The following is a 25,791-nucleotide window of genomic DNA, read 5'->3' as shown; positions in this document are numbered from 1 at the left end:
AATAAACCGCGAGTGACAATTTGAATTGACGTACGCAGGGCGCGCTCAGCGGAAAAAAAAACTGTTGGTTCGATGTACATTGCTGCTTTTCTTAGCGCAATACTGCTCTTTGAGTGTTGCCCTACTTTAGTTTGCTTTACATTGCTACTGACAAGATTTGGTTGACGGACTATAGTTAGCAAGTTCTATTGAATGACACTTTAAGCATGTATATGATCAAAATGTTTGTTACTTTTGAGATACATTTATAAATAATGCCATTATATCAATAATACCTATACACATAAAAGTTATTTACAATACTTGTAGTTACATAAGCATTTTAGCATCAATGTAGCGGATGAAACAATGCGAGAAAAGTATCTGATATTCCGGATAACTTTTCCAAATAAACGTAGATACTTATACCTAAAACTCTACCTATACGTTTAAAAGTATATATTTTACAGTCTTAACTGTTCTACATATAGACCCATCACTTTTTGTTAAGCTGTTACAGAATAGTTATACCTTTGACACCTTGTTTGATCCTCTACTTTTGATGCTGACTGTACCTACCTATCTCTTTCCATATTCTTAAATAGACGTGTGTATATGTAGAGAAACAATATAGGTGCAAAGTAGCATAGCCGTCACAGACACTTGCCGAATCTTTAACTAGGCAAAAAAATCAAACCAAACATAACTATATTGAATAATTTAATAATATTTAAGTATAAGTACAGTTACTATATATCTACTAACTATTCAAACTGAAACGGGTAGGGTACTTCATACTCGTCGATGCCAAATCCCTCGTAGTCGGGAAACTGCGGACCAACCTTGGCAACTGCAAAAGAAGCATTCCTCAACAAACAATACAAACGAACACAATAGGATTACGAATCGTTTACTGACGTTAATTGCATCTGATACGCGTAACGTGTCTGTTTGTTAAATGTGGTGTTAATGGCCTGGGTAATCATTAGCGAAATTGGGAAATGGAAATTCGCTATTTAGAATATTACGAAATAAAAAGTTGGTTGGCCTAGGTGTTTTCTAGGTTGATGAAGAATATTTTAAACTTATATCTTATACTTTCATATGTAAGCAGTATTTACTAGGTAGCAGAAATTTATTTCAGTACCTACGCACAACTTGTAAATATATAGTTACTAATAAGTATAAATGAATTTTCTAATGTGGCGTCTTCTTGTGATGAAAAATTGACTGAACTGTGTTTTATTCTTAGGAAATAATTTCCGGATTTTCGTAAACAAGTAATAATTCGATTGCCCAGTTTCATAGTAATATTAATAATTCACAGATACTTACAAATAGGACCACCAGTTCCAAATATTCGCTTAGGATAAATTTCTACGGGGATGGGCACAGCTTTTTCCAAATAGTGTACGACTGGTCCACGAGCGATTACTCCCTGAGGTAGTCCATGTGGGATTCCTTGTGGTATTCTTTGGTGTATCCCTTGGGGTATTCCGTGGGGTATTCCTTGGGGTATTCCCTGTGGTATCCCGTGATGTCCCTGAGGTATGGCTTGAGGAATGATTTGCAGTGAAGGTTGATGATGGCCATGATGAGGTGGTGGTGCTGCATGAAGACTCGGTCCACTCTTCGAGACTACGGCGTTGAAGCCATTGACAGAGTCCGCCGTGTAATCGACTGTTCGAACGGAGCCGTCGGGTTCCACTAGGGAATATTGTCCTGGAATATGTTAATTTAATGTTATTTTGATGGTAGGTACGTACGCCAATACAATTAGTTGTGACGTCATTCATAAACTCACCACGTGCCTCAATTAGCTATTAATAGTTTGACTTAATCTGTCATTATTATTTTTCTATTAATTTTAAGAAAGGGATATAAGAAGACCAAGTTAACTCTGCAGGATCATCATTAGCTGCTCTTGTGCCTATATCTGCCCCGTTAATACTGACACCCTCTCTCTTTGTTCTGTTCATGTGTGCCATAGACTAGGAATCCTCTAGACGGAATTTAGAGCAATTATTTCATGAACCCGATGCTGCCAAAAATACGGGGGTGCGGGGGGACGAGGTGAGCGAATCCCGTGCCGTGATTGGTCCGTTCAAAGACACGGACCAATCACGGCACGGACTTCTGACACTTTGACTCGAAGATGGAGTAAAACTACCATATATAGTGGCAGACGGGGTAGCGTTACTATGCTCAGTCTAGAGGATGTCTTGTCTATGATGTGTGCAAAGTTAGCTTAGAAGGACACCAATTGAGCCTTGTAAAGTTTTATTAATAAGGGGGTTTATATTTAAAATATTTATACTTTTGATTGGTTGGATTTTTGGAACATTCATATTGCAAAAAAATTCTAGGCTATAACCGCGAAAATCAAAGTTCGTAAATTGCGGGCGTCTTTCTCTGTCACTCTAATTACGCCTTCATTGGAGTGAAAGAGAAAGATCCCCGCAATTTGCGATTTTCGGTTTTCGCGGGAGCCCCTCTAAGCCGTTTCTCCGGTAATTCGTAAAGCCCCAGTACGGATATGATGGTCGTTCTTGTCTACGTGACAGCGTGATAAAACGGTGTCCGTCACTTTCTTTCCCACGGTGTTAAACAGTGACAGTTATTTTATCACGTGGATAAAGATGGATAAAGCTATCCATAATAGGCTGGCTGATCGCATATTTATGGCGGACAAACACCTGTGATCTGGAGCATTCACGAATTCACCACCCTAGGTATGTAATGTACTATTCCCGGGTCTATTGTTTCCCGAATAGTTTTAAGTCATAATGTATTATTTTCCCGCATTTTCGTTAGTCATAATTTATTTGGTTCAGAAACGCGTCACTTTTCAAGATTTCCATAAAACAAACCTAGCCCATCTATAGGATAACCTGACGAAAATCCTGAAAAGTTAACGGTTTCAGTTTTATGCCTAATGATAATATTACAAACAATACATTATGACTTAAAACTTGATGGGAAACAAAGGATCCCTATTTTCCTATTGCTAGAGCTATTTTCCGTGTAATATATTTCCCTTTCCCAAACATGGTAGTATTGTTTAATAAATCGGCGAGTATAACGTAGTTTAGCAAACAATGCCATGAAAACAGTCAAAGATCAAGATAAAGTAGTTACTGTGACTTGTAGTTAAAAGTAGTTACTCTGGGAACTGCGATTGTATGCGATGTACATGATTACTTCTCAGCTGCATAATTCTTATAAATGCCTATAGCTGTACATATTTTTTTATTTAGAATGATGATCAAGGGGTTAGTATTAGGTTAGTATAGGTATGTTTTTTTTTTCTTTCATAATTTATTTTCATTGAGCTCAAAATTATCGTAAGTCTCCTATTATTCTCTTTCTGGCCTAGACATAAATAGTTACCAAATGTTCAAGTGTAAACACCGGTTTTAAAATGTCGGTCAATAAAATTGAAAATATATATAGGTATCTGTCTAAATGGTAGGTATACCTACTTCCATTTTGAATTTATTTCGACATGACTTTCTTAATCTGTAACACGAGCAAATAATTAAAACACATATTATACTCCTCAAACTATAAAACTTTTGTTAAACAACTTTTAAAAATTATGAATCCTTTAGACTTCCGATTTTTCATACAATAGTTATTTGTACAACAAGAGATCAAAGTTTGATATTTCTTCGAGTGCTTATTTTGAGTCCCGTGCAAGCGAAAGATTCTATACTCTCTATAATCTTGAGCGTAGTAAGGGACTCAAAAGCGCACGAGATGTAAATAACTTTGATCTCGTGTAGTTCACAAAACTTTTCACCTCAGCAGTGAGAACATATTAGAGAACCCGAAAAATGTATTCCTTCTTCATCACTTACCTCTATTCACTCATATTTTCTTAAGATATACCAACAATTAAGTTTCCCCTCAGCAGCTTGAACAAGGGTACTTTGCTACTTATAAACAGTGAGCAAAATGCGATTTTGCTCACTGTTTTTAAGTAGCAAAGTACCCTTGTTCGAGCTGCTGAGGTGAAAAATAAATATTGCCTTCAATTTACACTGACATCTGTGTGTTTGACGTTGCTTGTCACGCTTTAAACATAACAAAATTTGCAATACATTGCGTCTTAGTATAAACTTTAAAGTGTAATAAAAATCAAAACATGAGTTATTTTCTAAAGTTCTGGACAAATGTTGGTCAGTTTGAGGAGTATAGCCTACATTTTATTTTATTGCTCCTATTACAGGAAACACCCTGTATAACTTGTAGGAACTTTACCTGTTGTTGTTTTTTTAAACCGATTGATCCAAAACTGTTACTGGGCGGCTACCTACTTACATCAATTTGATAGGTAATTTATAAATACCTATATTATTTGATATACCTTTGACAACATCACCGTCTCGTGTCTCGTGTTGTGACTTCACGTCACCGGTGCTGTGATCTGCCACTCCATAATTGAAGGCGTATCTGGGGCGATCTTGCTGAAATTCAGTGAATCTTTTGTAAATTATTGGTCAACATCGCTTAATCACGGTGGATATATTCAAATCTGACTCAAATGAGAATTTGTAAATTTAATAAATATTTAAACACAACTTGACACCGCCTCTCTAGTGTCCACTGTCCAGTGTTGTCTATGTATAATTATATCTGGCTTAATACATCACTAATCATATTTATCGATTAAAAATATCTAAACTTTTTTCTGATGATTATCAACCACTCACTTTTACAAATAAATAAAACACTTACATAATATCCTTCATAATTTCCAACTTCCATCGATGGCTGAAAAACTCCGTTATATTTGGGATTAGGATCCGCCTGCGCCACTGCAGCGATCACCACCAAAGTTACACACTCTAAACAATACATTATGCAAACACTACTCAAATGCGACTGCAGAGCTGAATGGCTGATCCCTGAATAAGACAATAGAGGGTGTATGGGTATTTATATGTGGCCTTATTTGTCAGCGAGCGCCAGCCTTGGGCAGCTTCCGAAAATGAAGTTTCCTTGCGCGGACGCGGCGGCTAATTGAGAAAATTTTCGCAGGCCACAATGGTCGCATGTAGATTACGTTGCAACACCGTATTGCCTTTATGGGAGCTGTTCAATCTCGGGACAGGTGCATCGCGTGGCCACGTTTTATGGAACGAGTTCATATTCCGCTGTGGTTTTAGAATAACTCATCACGATTACTTACCTACTATTTTTTACATCATCATGTTAATTGAATCTTTACAGATATTATGAGCATCGTATTTCTAATAAGGCAGGTACATACCAATTGAAATCCTCCTCGGTGATGGATAAACAATTTGTACATCCATATAAACAGCCGAGAGTCCATTATGAAGGTTTTAGCAATTGCTCTCGTGATTCTCATTATGGGTGTCCACCACCGCATACCATCAGACGATTAATCGGCTCGTTAGCCTCCTATAACATAAAAAATCCATTTTCACTAAAACTCTGTGTAATTATATTTAATATAATCCTGTATATTTGTATTAAGCTTCTTTGGATGTTTTTTTTTGTTTAATTATAGGTATTTAATTGAGCGAAACCGAAGCCAACACATAAGCGGCCCTTTCGACAATTTATTTAAATTTAAAGGATGCTGGCCTTACCCTTACTTGGTGAAAGCAATGGACTAGATACTGGGCTACAAGAAAAAAATACTAGAAGCCCCCCTAATAAAACGGTAGGTATACAATTTTATTTTCTAGGAGACGGTGACTCGCCTCCAAAAAGCGACATCTTACATGGCTCAAGGGCAACTTCGGTGTAGGGAGTTGGGGATAAAGTGGTATCACTGGACTTTAAACAAGCCGTCTCGCCACTTATACTTATTTACTTCATTTTCTATGACAGGTGAACAGTGATCACGTGATGTTTTCTATAGAAAACGAAGTGTCAGATGCCTCGGCCCGGACCCAGGCCGTTCTAACGTGGGTCATCCTTAAATAAAATGACGTATTATTATTTTTATGAACATTCACTACAATTAGGTTAAGAAACGAGTGTCATTTACTTATAAAGGACAAAAAGACGCATATTAATTATTAACATAGTTAGACCTAACAATTCGTAAAGTGCACATGCAAGAAAAAAATAATTTGAAATTGTTGATTAAGTAAATGCCAAAATATATATTACCAAATATATGACTACAATAACATACCAAAAAGCAGGTGAAAACAAACCTCAAATAACAATGATAATCCGCCATTTGCAAAAAAATGGCACACCGCGGTATTCGGAAAACAAGACTCGTTCTAGAGAAGAGAACGGTACGATAATTTACTAGATATCTGGTAGCTTAGATTTCAACTGGATATCTTTTGCAGCTCAATTCGGGCAAGCAATGTCAGTTTTACGTTAAATTATCGTAGTAAGATCGTTTCAAAATCGTTTTGAGATCTATAAATACATAACGAGACGTTTTAGACATTGTGGAAATCGTTCAGATATTCCTCCAGATTCGCGGAAATGTCAAATTTGACAGGCTAGGTAGATCTTAAAAATACCGTTGTCGTATCTTGGTGATGTCTAAAAGATATCTAGTTCAAAATCCGAATCGGGCCCACATTCTTATTACAATTCTTGTAAGAAGAGTTCAAAAGTTCCTCGATAAAACAAAACTGAATTAGTACCTTCATGCTGATTTACCTAGACGTTTTTTCCCGACGAGACAGGATATCCGAGGCATTAAGCCCACAAGGAATTGTTGATGTTTAACTTCAGCTAATCATGAATGACGAAAATTAGACACGTCGGCGTCGTGCTGTTGTTGTTTTAATTATAGGATTTACTTACATCAAAGGGTATATTGATTTCTTCACCCACACTTTGTATAAAGATATTGTTTAATATGTAATTTTCGATATTTGATAAAATAATTGGGTTATTGCAACAAGAGATAAAATAAACGTGGAATATCCTCTTAATTCCTAAAGATTTCTGAAGTTTTATTGCCTTAATGTGGGGTGAGTAGGCCAATCCTAACTACGAAATAAGTCGAGTGCTGATCCAAACCCTTTTGGCTCCAAGTCAGAAAACATTTATTTTTGTATAATAACAGTAATGAGTAGTTCACTTAGAACAAAGGGGTAATAATTTATCCAAACGCTATTATTTGGATAACACCATGAGGACAGCCTTCGCAGGTGTTTGTAACTACTCAAAAGCATTATCTCAATGTAATCTTTATAGTTTCATTGTTAACCATGGTTCCGTGTAAGTAAGGCCCTTGTGCAATTTTGTAAACTCTAGTAAATACAAGAAAAAATCACATTTTCTAAATACAACAACCTTATATTTAAACTCTATTATTAATCCTTATCCTATAAATTCATGCAATAAGCGTAATTTCGACAAAGTTACTTATCAAATTTATCTTCATATTTTTTAATAAAAATTAGCATTTATAAATATAGAATATATGTTTTTTCGACTTTTTTTATTATATAATGGAATGAAAATTCATCTTAGCGGATTGTTTCGTTTTCTGCAAACGATTGTCATGTTGGCTAGGCCCCCTGGTATATCAGAATGCAGTATCTGAATATTTCGAACCGATTTATAATGTCCTTCTATTCAGAGGGCCTACCGCGAACCACGTTCGACGTGTTGCCTCCCTGTCACACTTACGTACGAATTTACAAGTGCGACAGAGAGGCAACACGTCGAACGTGGTTCGCGGTAGGCCCTCTGAGACTATAGGTAATTGCTTTACGTAACAGTACGCAATACAGCATAATACTCATTCACAAAGAGTACTTATTGTGTACTTATGACAAATTCTTGCGGTACTTTTGTCACTGAATTTGTTTTTGTCTTTGAGATTGTCTGGCAATACTATTCATACAGCTTATTAAATTTGATTGTTTATCTAGAAATGTTAACAAATTAATACTTACCCACATACTGTGCACATGGCATAATAATTATACCAAGATAAGATAGACTTAGATAATAATTTCAATTGGCAAAAAGGCCACTTATATTAACATACCTAGATATAACCTGAATACAATCTGAAATAGATACTAATTAATTTTTCCAATGATACGTACGTAACAATACCAACATAACTATGAAAGTCTTCTCGCTAATAATATTGTTTAATTAGTACCTACCTATATAAACAAACAATTCTCCTACACATTTTAAACACAATTTCAAGCACAATGATCCAAAAAAGAAAGAATGTAAAACAAGTGAGCAAAAACGGTTTGTTTACGATCCATTCCATGTCAAAAGCGACCCGGCACTGCCATTCATAACACGGGACTGATACCATCACGTTTCCATACAGACGCAATGTATGCTGACGTATCAGACATCAACATGAATAAATGCAGGGACCAGTAACGCATTTCTGAATGCATTCAAACATTGTACGATTTCATAGGTGTTTTTGTTTATGTTGATATCACCCAGCCTCCGCCACTGAAGGGCTTAGTACTTAGCTTTTTCTTTAGTACCGAATTATATCATATCTATTTAAACTTATGAGTCACCGTCATGATTTTTATGTAAGTTTGGACCCGGATGATAGAATATTATTTTATTCCGTACGACCGGGTTAGAGCAATAATTATCAAAATTATGTAATTTATTTTTAACCTATCAATTTGTCACACGTTAATGTTTATTTATTTAAACTTTATTGCACAAATGTACACAAAAAAAGTACAAATGGCGGACTTAACGCCTTGAGGCATTCTCTACCAGTCAACCATTTGGCTAAACAGAGACAGTTTGTTTATTGAAAAAAAATGTGCACTTTTACTAACATATATGGAGTGAAACCCCTACTATAATAGTAAAACTTCTAAACTACAGCAGCAGCAACACAATAATGTATACATCTGTTCTTAATTTCAATAATATATCTTTCGACAAACGGGCGCATGTAAATATAAGGGTTCCGTTTTTGCCTTTTAGGCTACGGAATTGTAAAAATTAAAAAATGCCTCTTGTAAGTACTTATACGAAATTTCAAGATGCATTTAAGATTGCGAATAAACTGGTGGCATGATTTCAACAGGACGTTCATGTTCAATCTGTCATGTTGTATCTTCCCACACATTTTCCCATAAAGGTGACAGTCCATTTCCAACCGCAGCTGCACTGTTCATTTTACTATGGAAATTGACAGTAACAGCGACGCCTTCAGTACCAGTAGTGCACTGCGGTCAGAAATGGAATGTTACCCTAAACCTACCTACAACGTTTCACTTAACTATGTATCTTTTCCAAAAGTTTATTCAAATGCTAATACTGCTAAGTACTCCTGATAGTGAGGACTAGTATGGCCAGGGAGGTTGTTTATAAGATAAATAACCACTATGTAGTCTTGTATTGTATCAATTTATTCTCACATTTATTTGTGACAATCGTAAATATTGATACAAAAGTATTACATAAAACGAAAAGGAAGTTTAATAACCACGTATTTACGTACATCAGGGCATCAAGTAGATACATTTGTGTGGTACGTGCTAATACACATTTAAAAATCTAGTTAGTCTATAGATAGTTACAAACATCAGGTACATCTGGAAATTTATCAAAATAAGATATAAATAAAAACAAGAATAATTATCTCTTCCTAGCGACAAGCGTATAAAAGAGTACTTAAATCTAATCAACAATAACCTAAATTTAAATAACAGTAACACTTACAAACTTAGCAAAATCGAGAATAAGGCCTTCTAAGACACAGTTCGACTATGAGAGATCGTATCCAATAAATTCATTCAGAATTTAGCAATTGTCAACAATGTTCGTTTATTTTTCATTAAATTAGTAACGTCAACTTAAATCAACGCAGGAGTAAGTAGGCGGATGCGTATTGCTTAACCAAGACACCTGTATCTGACTAAACAGCTACACCGAATGCAGTTTCCTCTAATATTCTACATCTAACATGATTGTTCATTAAAACATGTTAAAATTAAAAATAACCGACGTAAATTTTAATGTACCTATGCCACATAACCCACTCAGCAAGCATTGGACTTTTGTCCCATTGGCATAGAAAACAACGAATTTGCAGCACAGCCCAGTAAATTCAGAAGCTACATTTTTCTCCCTGCGTTGACACAAGTAATGAACCAATCTAAACGCTAATGATGATGGTGTAGAAGAGTGGCTTCGTGCTGGGAGATGGGCGCGGTCTTGTGCACGACCGCGTTGAACCCGTTGTGTTTGTCGGCCGTGTAGTCCACAGTGCGCAGGGAACCGTCCGGCTCCACGACTGTGTATTGACCTGGAAACAAAGGATTTTATGTTAAGATTATACATACATAGTTTTTTGTTTAGTTGAATACGGTTACGGTTTTCTCTATGGAAATCCATTAAGTAATACCCGCTGCCTTTGTATATTCTCACATTGGCATACAAAATCGAAAGCCGTGAAAAAACATTGAGCCAAGGAATCCTCTCCTCGAACGTATCGGATTTAATACATTTTTTTAATTCCTTGTAATAAGAAAAAATAAATAAATAATACTTAGTAAAATTGTACAACTACCACAAATAAATCCCCGATATTAATGCCAAGTGAACATGCGCACCAACGAACTGCCCCACTTCGTAATAGTGTTTGGACCTAAGGCCCGACTTTACGAAGTAGGTATTAAATAAGTCACTTTATTGTCATCACGTCGTCAGGATATACGAGTAATGAGAACCTGGAGAAATCGAAAGATCTATTCAAATATTGTAGGCACATCATTATAGAGTGATTTGGATATTTTTATAGTAACTCGTACATTTATATTCGGTAACCAACAGTTCGTGAGGTGAAACTCGGGATGAAAACCGGAAAATGATGTTTTGCGAAAGTTGGTTCCTTCTTTCTTTATTGTAATGTAAAGGGGCCCACTGATTCCGCCGGACGATATCAGCCTGTCAGTTGTTCGGAACTGTCAACTTTTTGTTGTAACTGTCAGGCTGATGTCGTCCGGCGGACTGATAATCGGTGGGCTACGAACATAGACTAGGAATCCTCTAGACGGAGTTTAGAGCAATTATTTCATGAAACCGATGCTGCCAAAAATACGGGGGTGCGGGGGGACGAGGTGAGCGAATCCCGGTCCGTTCAAAGACACGGACCAATTACGGCACGGGATTCTGACACTTTGACTCGAAGATGGAGTAAAACTACCGTATATAGTGGCAGAGGGGGTAGCGTTACTATGCTCAGTCTAGAGGATGTCTTGTCTGTGGCTACGAATTACACAGAACGACACGACACAATCAGCGATCTTACCTTTGACTACGTCACCATCGCGGCTCTCGTGATGAGTTTTGATGTCACCGGTGTGGAAGTCGTTCACCCCATATTTGAAGACGTATTTTGGATACGCCTGAAACAGATGAAGAAACATTATTGATTTGGTTGACAGTTTTGCAACATTTTCTATTAATAATGATAGATATTTGCTTAAACTTGTTTCTATTAGTAATGTAGACTGGTGTGGTTGCAGGCTTGACAGCTTAGGAGACCCACTAAAGTAGTAGAGTGAGATGGATATATATTAAGCTCTCTGACACTGATCAGGTCTGCAATGCTCCTAAAGGGATTATTTGACGTTATGGTATTGTTATTATAATAGATGTTTTATAAAGTGTCATTAATATTGTTAAAATGTAATAGTTGATTAATGTTAGTAAATATCAAAAGTATTATATAATATCATAGTTAAGACCGTTGACTAAAACGAAACGCCGATGGACATGTACAATAACAAAACGCTAATGTCAAGAACTAGGGATTTTGATATAACCTAACAACCTAAAAGAACGCTTTTGTTAAATATGCATTAAACTACGTGTTTTTCAGCAGATAAATGTGGTTTTAATTGATGATTCCACATGCTGCTTTTATCAGAAGTGGAAAAGAAAAAAATTTTTTTACGTCCACCATATTCTGGATTGCTCGCTTATTGTTGACGGATCACCGGATGAACGCCACCGGTCCAAGTGATTTTGCTGTAGTGTTCGCACCATTCATCATTGAATAATAATTATGGCAAATCTTTGGTGAAGCCTTATGAAGGCGGATGTGTTGTTTATGACGGTTTGCATGGCTTTCGTTCATGGCGTCATACCAATCTTGCCCAATACGAGAAGTTAGTTGGAATAAGACATTTGGTAAGCTATATCGTATCGTTTCAATTGTTGGAGTGAGGTACAAGCCACCTAAGTTATAATATAATTGTAAGCAGATCAAGAACTTGAGTGCCATAGTGTCAAATATTGAATAGTATTACATACTTAATCAAGGAAAACCTGTGAAAGGTTGTGTTATAGACTATTGCACTTGTTGTAGGATAGTATTGCATGTATGCAAACATTTTCCAGCCTAAAATCTTAGATCTAATGGTACAATGGCAATGACCCTCAGTTATGAGGAATCGAGGAAGAAGAAGAATGTTAAAATGATCCCTTTGAGAATGTTTTGGGAAGTGTAGCATGATCACATTATGGAAAGAGATGTTAATAATTGTCATTTCAGATAAAGTTGTTGCTTCATTTATATTTTCACAGAATAAATGTGTTTTCCTGTTGGAGGTATTGTTTACCAGAACAAGCTTTATGTCTGCATAAGCGCAGAGGTGTTGCAGAATAATTACACACAAATGAGTAAAAGGATTTGGAGGTATATAAAATATAATCAGCCATACAAGATTGAACGAGGTAAGCCAAATTATACAAAGTTTTATGGTGTTATGTGAGCAGAATTCACATAATTTGTAAGTAAAAGTACTAGTAGGTATAGCATGGTAAAAATTTTAAATAAAATATTTACAATTGAAATTGAAATTGTCTTCTACATTGAATAATTATTATTTATTAACATGTTTCAAATGAAGACTGCCTGAACATGTTGCAAAAACAGAGAAGACTATAAAGCTTTAGAGGGTTTTTGTCGGAGACCCCGACAACCTGACTAGTGAAAATGTAAAATCAATGATAAAGAAATATAACAAAACTATAACTGAGTCAGTGATTGAAGGCTAATTGTATTGTATTGTTTCAAATAAAATAGAACAGGCCAGCATAGATACTAAAAGCATGTGATGTCCAAATGGAAAGGTTGAAGTGACATGTGCCATGAGCACGGACATGTACTCGAAGGATATGGTTGTTGACTGTACCATATCAGACAGTTCAGAAGTGAATTAATAAAAATGTTATGTTATGAATTATGATACTTGTAAAAGTGCTAATTAATTTAAATTATTAATGAAGTCTTGGTTAGTCATGGAAACCATAGTCAATACTACTATAATATAACACAAGAATGATTAGAATGATGACTCAATGCCTTGTTTCAAGGATAATAATATTTCTGAATGTGTTTGTTCCTAAGTTAAGCTTCAATCTAATTGTCAAATAAAAAAAAAAAAAAAAAAATGCGGAATAAGATGTGACAGAAGCAGATCACATATTTTTGTTGTTTGTTAAATGTTGCATGTTGTGTGTTGTTAGAATGTTCGAATGTCTTCACAAAGGGCCACTGCAGCTGCTTGATGGGAGTCATCACCGAACTGGATGGTGCAAGAAATTATTTGCAGTAAAAGAAATCTGTCGGTGAGAGATGACTCCGTAGTATGTCAAAAGTTACCAAGTTGAATGCTGCATGCACCACTATGAGAGAAGTTAAGTATTCTCAACACAAGTTCTTTTGTTTCATTAAGTTGAAGTATTTGGCTGTTTCATGCCAATTTTTATTGAAAATCTGACAGTGTCATAGTATAATGGTAATAATATAATGGCACTACATAAGTGTTATAAAAGGTAAAATATAATAAATTTATTGGTGTTTTGACACGAAGGTGGTAAACCTTATGTGGGTATGTGAAGAATTAACATTGAAAGATGGCTAGCTATAGAATAGAATAAAATTACTTTTTAACAAACTGGGTACAGAAGATGACATTTATACAAGAACATTGTCCCAACAGTACCCAATATAGGCGTGCAATGTTTACTTACATCTACTTAATATCTATATTTACTATGCTAGCATCGTGCAAAGTATGCCTTAAACTAATTAGTTAGGTACCCAGAACCCAGAACTAATAGTTAAGTTATTACCTGACGTAACTAATTTTGTGACTTAAAAGCTTGGCGTTGTATAATATTATCTCTATCATATTCAAAATATTAACGTTATGTCATACAACAGTACATATTTCTAGAATATAAATTCCATTTAGCGTAAGAAATTCTTCCCTCTCAAAGTAGGCTCTATGGGATTTCCAGTTTAGATGTGGGTCAATGGTTATTCCTGTTTCACTAATATTAAAATCATCGGGATTGTAACTGCTGAGCTGCATAACATTTGTTTTGGTAAAATTTACATTTAGGTTTATTTTTCCTAGCCTTTCGATCGTTTTTCTTAATGTGCAATTATAGGCTACTTGCCTACTAGTCAAATTAGCTTCTTTGTTAACTGTCAAAACGATTTACTAGTGTGGAATTTACATTAAAACGAGTATAGTGACATCACGGTCAACTCACCTACTTTTCATAATTTTACCCGATTTATTAAATAGTACGTAATTGTGATTAAAAATAACTTTCATCTGTGTTTTATAATGATTATCACGCTTGAGACACGCCTGTATTTACTATCACGTATTCCGATTGATTTATTTCTATTGTTTTGGAATTATTACAATATTTTGAAATAACTGTACGTTGTCTATAAAAAAAAAAGGTAGTTTTCAAACAGATTTAAAGCATGACTTCTTACGCCTGTGTTTTTTTTAATTGCCGTAATAAAACACTGTGAATGACACAGACGAAAGTCTCGTACATATCGATAAATAAGGCTACACATTCATATGACAAATTTTATCCCATATGTCTTTGAAAATTCTATGCTCATACAATATGGACAGTATACAGATACACCTTAGGTCAATATTGTGATCACATGTTTTGTTGACATTATAATTTTTTTATAAAATCTATTTTTAATACGAGAATCTCGAGAGAGTATGTGACTTGTTATATAAGTGTACATTTTGATACATGTTGATGTAATTGAAGCCATCATCATTCTTACCAGTTGACGTCCCACGGCTGGGCATATGCTTTCCCTGATTGGTCATATATAATTCATTCTGATCAAACATTTGGATAAATTATTAGAAAATATTTAGAAAGCAAGGATGGTTCAACCGTAATTTCAAATGTTGAATCCAAACGTGTTATGTTATGTATGACGAACAAAATTATTGCCCTGACGTATGGTTACAGAATGTACTGGCAAAAGTCTGCGTGGGTCTGCATACCTGAGCATTGGTGCGAGTCTGGCGGGCCTAAGTGGCGCGCAGTCATCGCGGACATTGGAGTTGCTGAGCACCAGTCAGCTGCGTCACAAGTCCCCTGATGTGACTTGGAAGGCGTATGAGGCTCAAAAGTTAAGTGTTATAGAAGCAAGAAAAAAAAACTGCCGACTTTCAGGGCTAACCTAACTGATAACCGATTATGAGTTATTGTTGTTTATGAAAGTGTCATGTTTATTTTTGTTAAAAGAAAGTATTGCCGATTTTGCTGTTATTTGTTGATAAATATGATTGAGATTGAGTGATCATGTTCGCACGGCTACACTGGTGTCAGTGGTGACTGGTGGGGTACGGAGCGAAATGTCTCAACGTAATTGAGACTAATGAAACAATATTTTTAATGACATATTAGAGAATGTGTGATAAGTAAAATGTTACAAATAATAATTTTGAAATGTAAGTAATCTGGCTTGTGTGTATTTATGGCTTTCAGGTGAAGTCCATGGTGCAGTTGCGGCTGTAAGCGTTGGGTGGCCAGATCAATTGTGAACTGGTGAAGTCCACGGTGCAGCTGGGGCTTGAAGTTGTGGGTGGCCGGATCAATTGTGAACCGGTGAAGTCCACTGTGCAGCTGGAAGCCGTGGGTGGCCAGATCAATTGTGAACTGGTGAAGTCCACGGTGCAGCTTGAAGTTGTGGGTGGCCGGATCAATTGTGAACCGGTGAAGTCCACTGTGCAGCTGGAAGTCGTGGGTGGCCGGATCAATTGTGAACCGGTGAAGTCCACGGTGCAGCTGGAAGCCGTGAATGGCCAGATCAATTGTGAACTGGTGAAATTCACGGTGTGTTGTTATAAGTCGTCTGTATCCTGATGTAGACGGAGTCAATCGTGTCGCCGATGTAATCACAAATCGAGGAACAACAAGAAGAGCCATCAACAAGATGTGTATTATCCCAACTACAGACGTTGTCGAAGGGAAGAATGGTTTACCTACCCATTAAAGGGCAACAAACTCTGAATTCTGTAGAAGGGACTTTGCTACATTTCTAAACCGACCTATAAGAAGATATAGTTTAAGAACAAGCTACTGTTCAAGCACCTTTCATCTTCAAGCGAAAGCAATCAAGCTAAACATATTGCAGGATTTGCAGGTTGTCGAAGGGTTGACTAGACCTCCATTCTAGACCCGTGAAAGGCAACATAAAGAATTTCTGCAATTTTTTTTTTTGGACCTAGCTATACGCGTTGCAGGTTGTCGAAGGGTTGACTAGACCTCCATTCTAGACCCGTGAAAGGCAACATAAAGAATTTCTGCAATTTTTTTTGGACCTAGCTATACGCGTTGCAGGTTGTCGAAGGGTTGACTAGACCTCCATTCTAGACCCGTGAAAGGCAACATAAAGAATTTCTGCAATTTTTTTTGGACCTAGCTATACGCGTTGCAGGTTGTCGAAGGGTTGACTAGACCTCCATTCTAGACCCGTGAAAGGCAACATAAAGAATTTCTGCAATTTTTTTTGGACCTAGCTATACGCGTTGCAGGTTGTCGAAGGGTTGACTAGACCTCCATTCTAGACCCATGAAAGGCAACATAAAGAATTTCTGCAATTTTTTTTTTGGACCTAGCTATACGCGTTGCAGGTTGTCGAAGGGTTGACTAGATCGCCATTCTAGACCTGTGAAAGGCAACTTAAAGAATTGCAACTGTTTAGTTGAAAGCCAGGCTTTCAACGCCGGGAGGATGTACGAGCACCCGACGGCCACGAAGGGATGCGGGGTGCGGGACGCAGCCCACACGGTAGAAGAGCGCGGCCGATCGGTCGCTCCCACCAGTCGGCGAGTCACCTCTGAAGCACGCACACGTCACTTAGAGTCAATTTTTATAATTTTCGTAATTTAACTTTGATATTGTGAACTTAGTAATAAATAGCTGGAGTTCTTATTGTCCGCCTGGACAATAGTGGCAATTTTATGTAGAGAATGGAAAATGTGACTAACTCCAACTGGGTCCTCGTATTTCATGTTTTAATTAATGTTAAAATTGTTTCACATTTTTGATAACTAAAATCACAAATTAAACATTGTAATTTTATGTTTGTTTAGGGACAAACAAATTTTTATCAGGAAGGCCGACTGATAGATATTTGCTTAAACTTGTTTCTATTAGTAATGTAGACTGGTGTGGTTGCAGGCTTGACAGCTTAGGAGACCCACTAAAGTAGTAGAGTGAGATGGATATATATTAAGCTCTCTGACACTGATCAGGTCTGCAATGCTCCTAAAGGGATTATTTGACGTTATGGTATTGTTATTATAATAGATGTTTTATAAAGTGTCATTAATATTGTTAAAATGTAATAGTTGATTAATGTTAGTAAATATCAAAAGTATTATATAATATCATAGTTAAGACCGTTGACTAAAACGAAACGCCGATGGACATGTACAATAACAAAACGCTAATGTCAAGAACTAGGGATTTTGATATAACCTAACAACCTAAAAGAACGCTTTTGTTAAATATGCATTAAACTACGTGTTTTTCAGCAGATAAATGTGGTTTTAATTGATGATTCCACATGCTGCTTTTAATAATAAAGGTATCATATATTAATTAATAATCAACAGTAACTGTCATATGTTAATTCTAAGGTATGTTCAAGGTAATTAAAATAATGTTACTCTATGAAGCGGGCATTTAGAACAGTGCCCAAATATCGGTAAAAAACATATGGCTTTTAACTCTCGTTAATTACTACGATAGTATTATCAAATGTCCCCAAAATGTACGGCCTTGCAACGTTCTAGTTCATAGGTAAGGACCTTAGCTTTCCGTTTCGATTTCGAATGTATAGACAATTAAAAAGATCTCGTCACCCCCTTCCTTACCAATAAAACTACCTGTAATATAGGTAGTAAAGATTCCATCATTCTACTCACGTTTCTCTTCCATCGTAATACTTTAGAAGTTTATACTAACATTACATAAACGATGTCACAGCTATGAACATACTACTAACTAGCGCAGATCCTCGCAGATCGTTCTTTTATCGCAGTGAAACGTTTCACGAATGACAATCATTATGTAAGTGCTTCCGCTGTCGCGCAGTGGTTATGTGACGAGAGAGGAGCGAGCAGGTAGGTATGCGATTAGCATTGAGTGATGGTTATTATAAATAACTGGACTTTTTGGAGTTTTGCAAGTTACTGAAGTCAAAACATGTTCGTAATAGTCGATTTTATTTAAAGTTGAATAAGTACTTACACCACTTCCGTTTAATTCACACTCTTTTCAATTAGGATTGAATAGTAAGGTTAAAAAGTTATTAAAGAGAAGAAAACAGCATATTTGTAAGTTGTAGTTTTTTTAAACACCTTATTAGCATAACAGACATGTGGCTTCCAAACCTGAGATACTGAACCCGGCTCCTAGATAAAGAACCCTCGCTAAGATGTCTAAAAGTAGCTTACTTGTACTTAGTTCAATTGTTGTACTAAAATCTTGGTAATAATTTGAATTTCGTACTATTTTTATACGCAGTAGGTATTTATATTAGATACAAAAATAAAATTACATTCGATTTTGGTTAGATGTTAACCGCCTATAAATCGCGGCCTCTTGTCACTGGCACCACCGCCAAAAGTTTGCGAAGAAGCGCGTGCGACTGTCAACTATTATAGCGCAATACGACACAGGAAGTGTCGTTTGTATGAGAATTCCTGCTTATTCATGAATATAAAACTGCTTTATATCTACAATAAGTATTATCTACTCTTTATTGTCTACAATAAGTAGTGATTATAATACTTCCTCTCGACCTTTTTTTTTAGTCGCTGATTGTGATATCTATCTAATTTGATTAAACGAGAAATATCGTAGTCTCTGAAATCGCTTGTTCGATGAAATTGGCAAATATCATTAGAGATATATGTGTAGGTTTTCTTCTAGCGAAAAATGTTTTTCCTGTTAACGCTTAAAGCAACAAAAAACGCCTATGAAATAGAATCTTTTCCGACGTATGTTGTATTTAAAATTAATTAGAATTTATAGCTATTACGATTATTGATCGGTAATCGCCAATTAATTTTATGATATCTTGTGAAATGTACACGTAAATATTAAAACGTAGTTTAATTTATTTGTTTTCCCATAGTTATTTATGAGTTAGGTATGTTTGTAAATGTTAATTACTTATATTTTACATAATTAATCCAATTCTGATAAACACAGTTCGATAATATAAAACAAATCGCTTACTGTACTGTAATCGCTTGCTCATTATAGGTAATAAGTAAACACCTTAAAGGGGCCCACTGATTACTAGTCCGCCGGACGATATCGGCCTATCAGTTGTTCGGAGCTGTCAACTTTTTGTTCTAACTGACAGGCCGATATCGTCCGGCGGACTCATAGTCAGTGGGCTCCTTAAGAGCTACTAAAAACATAACAGTCCCTGCGTGCATTAATATCATTGCTGTAAATATAATAATTTGCGAGCGTTGCAACGTTACTTCGTTGCGTTTTGTATAATCGTTTGAATATTTCATTGGTTTCATTTCCATACCCGTTTCGCATCGCATTTGTAGCACTACAAATTTGCATGTTACTTCCTTTTTCCGTCAATTTGATGTCATTTAAGTATCCGTTAAGTGATAAATATTGCACTATTCAATGATGTTTATATTTTTGGTTGAATAATTTCGTTCTGGCATCTGGTTCTTTGTAAAATAAATAATATGCCCTAGTTCCCTAGTACATACATCATTTATATACATATATACTACCTATATCAGCTATCTCAATGTCTTTAATCTGTGTTTTGGCATTAATTTATTGGCATTTTACTAGTTTATTACAATATGACTTTAAATGTAGGTATGTAAATCATTCTCAAGCATCTAATAAACTAAATATATAAATTAATTCTCAGATGTTCCCAAATTATTGATATTGTAAATAGATGTGATGTTTTGTTTAAGTATAGGTACTTTTTCAAATCTGGCGTTTTAATTCCAGTTTAACGATTTAACATTTTTCAAACTAAGCAAGATTCCGTTTCTACATACATAGCGGATAATACTTTACGTTTTATAATGTACTAGAATAATACCTACATGTTATGAGATGGTTAAAAGTGAAACAGTGAATATTGAAATAGTAATGGAAAGCCATTGCAATGAAAGTTGTAATTGAAGTGTAATGTGTATTGGACTAAGCAGTGGGGCATTACGTATGGCTGACTTTACGACTAACACTTTAATAAAGACTTCTCTAGACTAGATTAATAGACATTACATTTTGCTAAGGTAGATGACGAAGAACGCCTTAGTCCTCCTTTCGCTCGTTGACTGTATCCTTTTAGCATTCAAATATATTACTTCAATAAATTAATATACTCAGACGTAATTGTATTTTACAGATTTTATTTTTATAGTAATGTGTAAGGCGGTTATCATACTGATGCTCTGTCCCCGCGTGACACCCGCCTATTTAAGTAAGGGAGGTGAAGCACAACGGAATGTTATTTCGATTGCAATAAAATGAGATATGTAATGTTATCTTCATGCTTAACGTTTCCAGAACTCCCAAGGAGGCATATGTGATGAAATACAGTAGTATCTATGAATCCAGGGTCGAGAACGAACCAGTGACATCTCTGAAAAATCCATATGCTAAGGTTTCCGCACACCATCAAATGACTCAATTTTTCCTACAGTCCCCAAATTATCCAGTATCCTAAATTTAAAATGATCTTACATAATAGTCGACGTGTTCATCTTCGGAGACGTGGTGTTCGAAGCCCAGGCGAGGCTGCGCGCGCTCGACGGTAGCCGCAGACTTGGATTCAGATGGCCGGACGTATGTGAACATCCGACAGTGCGCGCATGCCACCAGCGCCAGGGCTACGATTGTTAGCTGAAAATTTAAACAAATGAGATGAGAGCTTTATCTAGAAGAGTAGATAAGATATGAGCTTTATCTAGAAGAGTATGCGATCAGAAGCTTTCGTTGACGCCTCTATTGTGCTAATCAGATTTACTGCAAGTTGTAAGATCGGATGTAAAGTAAAGTACAAGGTACTTATTAAAATTAACTTGGTTTACGCTCAGGAATATACTCTTGAAATTAACATATTAAGAAGAGCACGGTGTATCAAGAAAGTTACGGTAGGTACCATATGGTCAAACGGTAGGTAGGTAGTATTTGAATTATAATAATACATATTTGCAAAAGAAAAATAATCATATGAATTTGTACCAAAAATATGTATAATATTATTTGACAGCTAATTTAAGAGAATCCAAAATGTGTTACGATAGTATTAAAATACTTATGCATTAATGGTATCAAACTAACTTTCGTAACAGATTAATTATAGTGGTCCTACTTTTGAATAAATTAACTTATGGCGATCTACTTTTTCTTTATTTTGTAATTTTATGGGTTTGAAACTCGGTAAAAAATGGACACCCAACAAAATATACACTCATTATAGAATAAAAGAAATATTCAGAGTTTATAATTATGTAAAGAGATTACAGCTATTAAGAGCTACACGATGTAATACGTTTAATATTAACATTACATGATTTTCATTTTTCTAATATGGATATTTTAACTAAAACTATTGGTGCTATTATATCATCTATTTACATATCATAATTAACAACTAAACGATAGTGAAACCACAACTAAGTAGATATTTCATTCACAAGCAGACTTAATAAAATCATCTTTGAAGTAAACAATGGCCATATTGTATTATCAATACATGATCGATAAAACAAAGGTAAGTTTTTTCCTTGTGCTCCCACAGCTTTCAGAAGATGCCGGTTATTGTCACCGCAGTTATGTGGAATGTGTTATTGTCATGACTTAAGTTCACTTTTGTTTTCACTTAGTGTAAAGCCTGAGTGGACGCTCGGAGCGGAGCGTTCGGCGGGGCGTGCAGCGTGGCGTCGGGCTCACAAGTAATTTGAGCAGCGTGCACTAAGGCCGCTCCTATACGCTTGAATTTGTTTAACATGCACGCCGCACGCCCCGCCCCGCTGCACGCCCAACAAGAGCGTCCACTCGGGTCTTACACTTAGGCAAATATGTATCATGTAATGAGGTGCTTGAACGGCGCAAGTCTGAATACTCTGAATCAAAGAAGAGTAGGTAGATTAAAAGAGTTTCTTTGGAAGGAAAATAAAATTGTATATACTCAAACCAAGTTAATTCTGTTCCTACTTCGATGTTGCAAAGTGTGAAACTGTGGAAGTGTCATAATAAAAGTCACATTATCATATTAGTTTGACATTTATGGTGACACTCAATACTTTGTTATTGCAAAGTCTGAGCTAACTTAGCTTGGTCCTGCCTGCTTTCGCAAATAGTTCCTAACATACGAGTAAGTAAACAAGCTAAGATTAGGATAAGTTTAATAGTCGTTTATAATAAAAATAAATAAAGATGTTAATAACTGACTAGAGTCCGCTTAAGCTAACTTTGCACCCACTTAATTGTATAAAACAAAGTGAAGGCGTCTCGTTCAATAATTATACACGTCATATTTTTAAATTTGACATTAACGATGACATTACGAGTATCATACTTTGTCATTGCAAATGACATGTCTTGGTCTGACTCTACAATTATTATCGCACAGTTCACACACTCTTTTTGTTTTTAATAACACGCTTTTATTAGATCGACCTGTATGTAACTAACTATGTAATGGAATCTTGCAAATTAAATTTGATCAACTTCCCGATTTCCGATTGTGCTGAAATTTTGCATACACATGTAAGTCGGGTGACAATACAATTTTATGGTACCATTGAGCTGATCTGATAATGGAGACAAGAGGTGGCCATAGGAACTCTGTGATGAAACAACGCAACCTAATTGTGTTAGGGGTTTTTAGAATTGTCTCGATGAGTATTAGTTGTCTGTCGTAAGAAAAGTACAGTCAGCCATAAAAGCTTGTACCAAAAATGATTTTTTTGCCAAAAACTTATTATTCATTTTAAAGAGACGTAACTATAACTTCGTTTTGCTATAGGTAAATATAATATTATTGATTGATTATCAGAGCTCGGCGGGGGTGAGCTATTCACCTTATAATTTGACAAGTCTTACGTCATATTATAAGGAAATTAGCTCATCCCAACCCCCCCCCCCCCCCCCGCCGAGCTCTGTTGATTATAGAATTTAAAACATATAAAAATTCTGAGTTTGATCTTTACTATTGGGTATTCTTCCAGTTTTCCAAAGTGCATGATGATCAAACTAGCTTATAAGTTATAATTAGACTGTGTTGAAGCAACGACTCATTTAATTACCTTCGATTTAATAACCGGGAAGGAAACTTAGGTTATCATTTAATCAGATATTAGCTTCCCTCCTTCAGCTATTAGAGCATTCTTTTGACATAAGTACTTCCAAACATGAAACTTGTCGGACATTCATACAACTATGTAACACTGTTGTTAGTTTAATTATTCATTCAGTTAATATCCTACTATCTATTGAATAGTTTTTGTTGATCTAACAAAAATATCATATTCCACAATTAATAGCGATAATGATGGTTATTTAGGTAATTCTGTTGTAAATGTAATGTAAATTTGTAAGTATGACGTGAATTGAAGTCGGGGATGGTGTTACAAAAATGGCTTAATTTCTCCATTGCCTTAAAAAATAACCATAATCACCTTGAAGGCCATTTTCTTTTCGAATCACTAAAGCACCACACTAAACCGAAAAACAGGAGTTCGCTTTTCGGTAGCAAGTTTACGAATGTGAGGAGTGAAAACACGCGGGGACTTTATATGTGGTGCGGTGGTGGGCGCCGGCGCCGGGAAAACATGAGATCAGGTAACGGAGGCGTAACAACCCGCCAATTGTTATACTTGGACTAGTTTTTACAAATGAGATTCGGTGGACGGTATGCTTTGTTTTTGTGAAGTCAGAACAATTTTACGGTACCGTAAAAACTGTCTGTAGAAGAAGGGTAAGAAGTTACTCGAGGTTGTTTACAGCAGTCACTTATACCACCTATGCCTTATTGTTCTGGCTGGTAGCTAACTAGTTGAAGTTTTTTCTTCGATAATTACAACTACTATAATCATAATATTGAGAAAATATTTATGAAGAGGCTTCACGAATACGTAGTGATTTGTAGTTCAATCAATAATTAACACATCGGTCTTGTTTACTAAATTTAAAAATCGTGTCCTCAAACAGTTTTATGGCATTTTCTAACAATGAACATGAACACAACCTAAGTTAGGTTACCCAAAGACTAAATATAATTCTTATATGTAGTATTGGTATTTAATTTTTGTTCGTAAATTACCGAGCAAATGTTTATCCATAATCAGCAAAAATGATTCGTGAAATCTTAGTAAATATTGTATTATTATTACCTTAGCTTATGTCATTCCTCACCCAGATTCATAAATTTTTCATCCAATGTGTGCAGTTATCAGAAGGAGTCTGCAATTTGACATGCAACATTGCACTGCTAAGTGTAGCAAAGCGTAAAGCTCGATCTAATTACATACTAAACAAAACCTTCGACTCGACGTTCTATCTCGTTTTAACTAGTTATGTGTATATGCGATAGAGAGATTAGTTTGCGATTGAGTAGTATTGCTCGGTAAGCAGTAGTTCATTGAATAATGTTTGATGATTACAGCACTTGCATCAGTTTACGTGTAAAAATCAACTCAAGCTATGAGCGTTCCTGTTATGAGGAAATTTAATGGTTATAATAATAACGGTTTTGCATATAATATAGGTTTCGAATTCGAACCCATAATTTTTTTTATTTTTCAATTTCTGCTATAAAATGTATCAATGGTGAGTACTAGACCTTGGAATTATCTAAATCAAAGTTAGCTAGAATATGTTAAATGGGTGCATTGGATGCAAAATTTTATTGCTTGCACTTCAACAAACACTAACAAACACGAACAATAATAAAAGCTGTAAGGAAATAAAAATTTGGTTAGCTCGCTTGACTCTAGTAAAAGTGTGTGAAGATTGGAATTTTATATTAAGTTTAACATAGCACAGTTGATATTCAAACAAATAAAGATTAGCCTAAAACGTAATTGAATCAACGATCGATGGTCGGATGATAAATTTCCGGTTCCACGATATTCAGATCCTGGGAAAAGACTGAAAGTCAACTAATTCCTCTGTTTAAATAACAGTCGCCATCTGCATATTACGTTTTTACTGCATTTAGGTTATTTTAAATAATGTATAATAAATATAAAATGTGATAAAAGTTTGGATAATTTAAGCCAGTCTTTTATGTACATACCTAAATATTATGTATTTTATACACTGGAATAGTATATAGAAAATGACATAAATCCTACGTTATAGAAAAGTAAACGTAAGTTATGTTCTGAACAATAAAATGAGTTATTTTTACGAGGTTGTCAACTTTTGAAGACAACATAATACCAAATAGAAGCGCGCGTTGAAGTCATTGTCTAAAGTGGT

At 35.6% G+C, this 25,791-nt stretch overlaps 2 protein-coding genes across 2 annotated transcripts; both read right to left on the bottom strand.

The window, feature by feature from the left end:
- Window positions 1–688: 688 nt before the first annotated feature.
- On the bottom strand, window positions 689–5,080 carry LOC134650274 (uncharacterized). Its single transcript, XM_063505233.1, has 4 exons — window positions 4,720–5,080; window positions 4,349–4,448; window positions 1,315–1,701; window positions 689–829 (listed from the first exon to the last, which is right to left on the bottom strand). The coding sequence occupies exons 1-4, from the start codon at window positions 4,840–4,842 to the stop codon at window positions 744–746; spliced, it is 696 nt and encodes a 231-aa protein (XP_063361303.1). The 5' UTR covers window positions 4,843–5,080; the 3' UTR covers window positions 689–743.
- Window positions 5,081–10,078: 4,998 nt separating this feature from the next.
- Window positions 10,079–24,263, bottom strand: LOC134650307 (cuticle protein 19-like). The gene is made up of 4 exons (XM_063505267.1): window positions 23,988–24,263; window positions 21,046–21,204; window positions 11,255–11,351; window positions 10,079–10,249 (listed from the first exon to the last, which is right to left on the bottom strand). The coding sequence occupies exons 1-4, from the start codon at window positions 23,997–23,999 to the stop codon at window positions 10,107–10,109; spliced, it is 411 nt and encodes a 136-aa protein (XP_063361337.1). The 5' UTR covers window positions 24,000–24,263; the 3' UTR covers window positions 10,079–10,106.
- Between the last annotated feature and the right edge of the window lie 1,528 nt (window positions 24,264–25,791).

The sequence above is a fragment of the Cydia amplana genome, chromosome 8 (genome assembly GCF_948474715.1).
Source record: "Cydia amplana chromosome 8, ilCydAmpl1.1, whole genome shotgun sequence".
In the NCBI taxonomy this organism is placed as follows: domain Eukaryota; kingdom Metazoa; phylum Arthropoda; class Insecta; order Lepidoptera; family Tortricidae; genus Cydia; species Cydia amplana.
The sequence above is the reverse complement of the archived record's forward strand: the minus strand, read 5'-3'. Positions and strand labels throughout refer to the sequence as shown.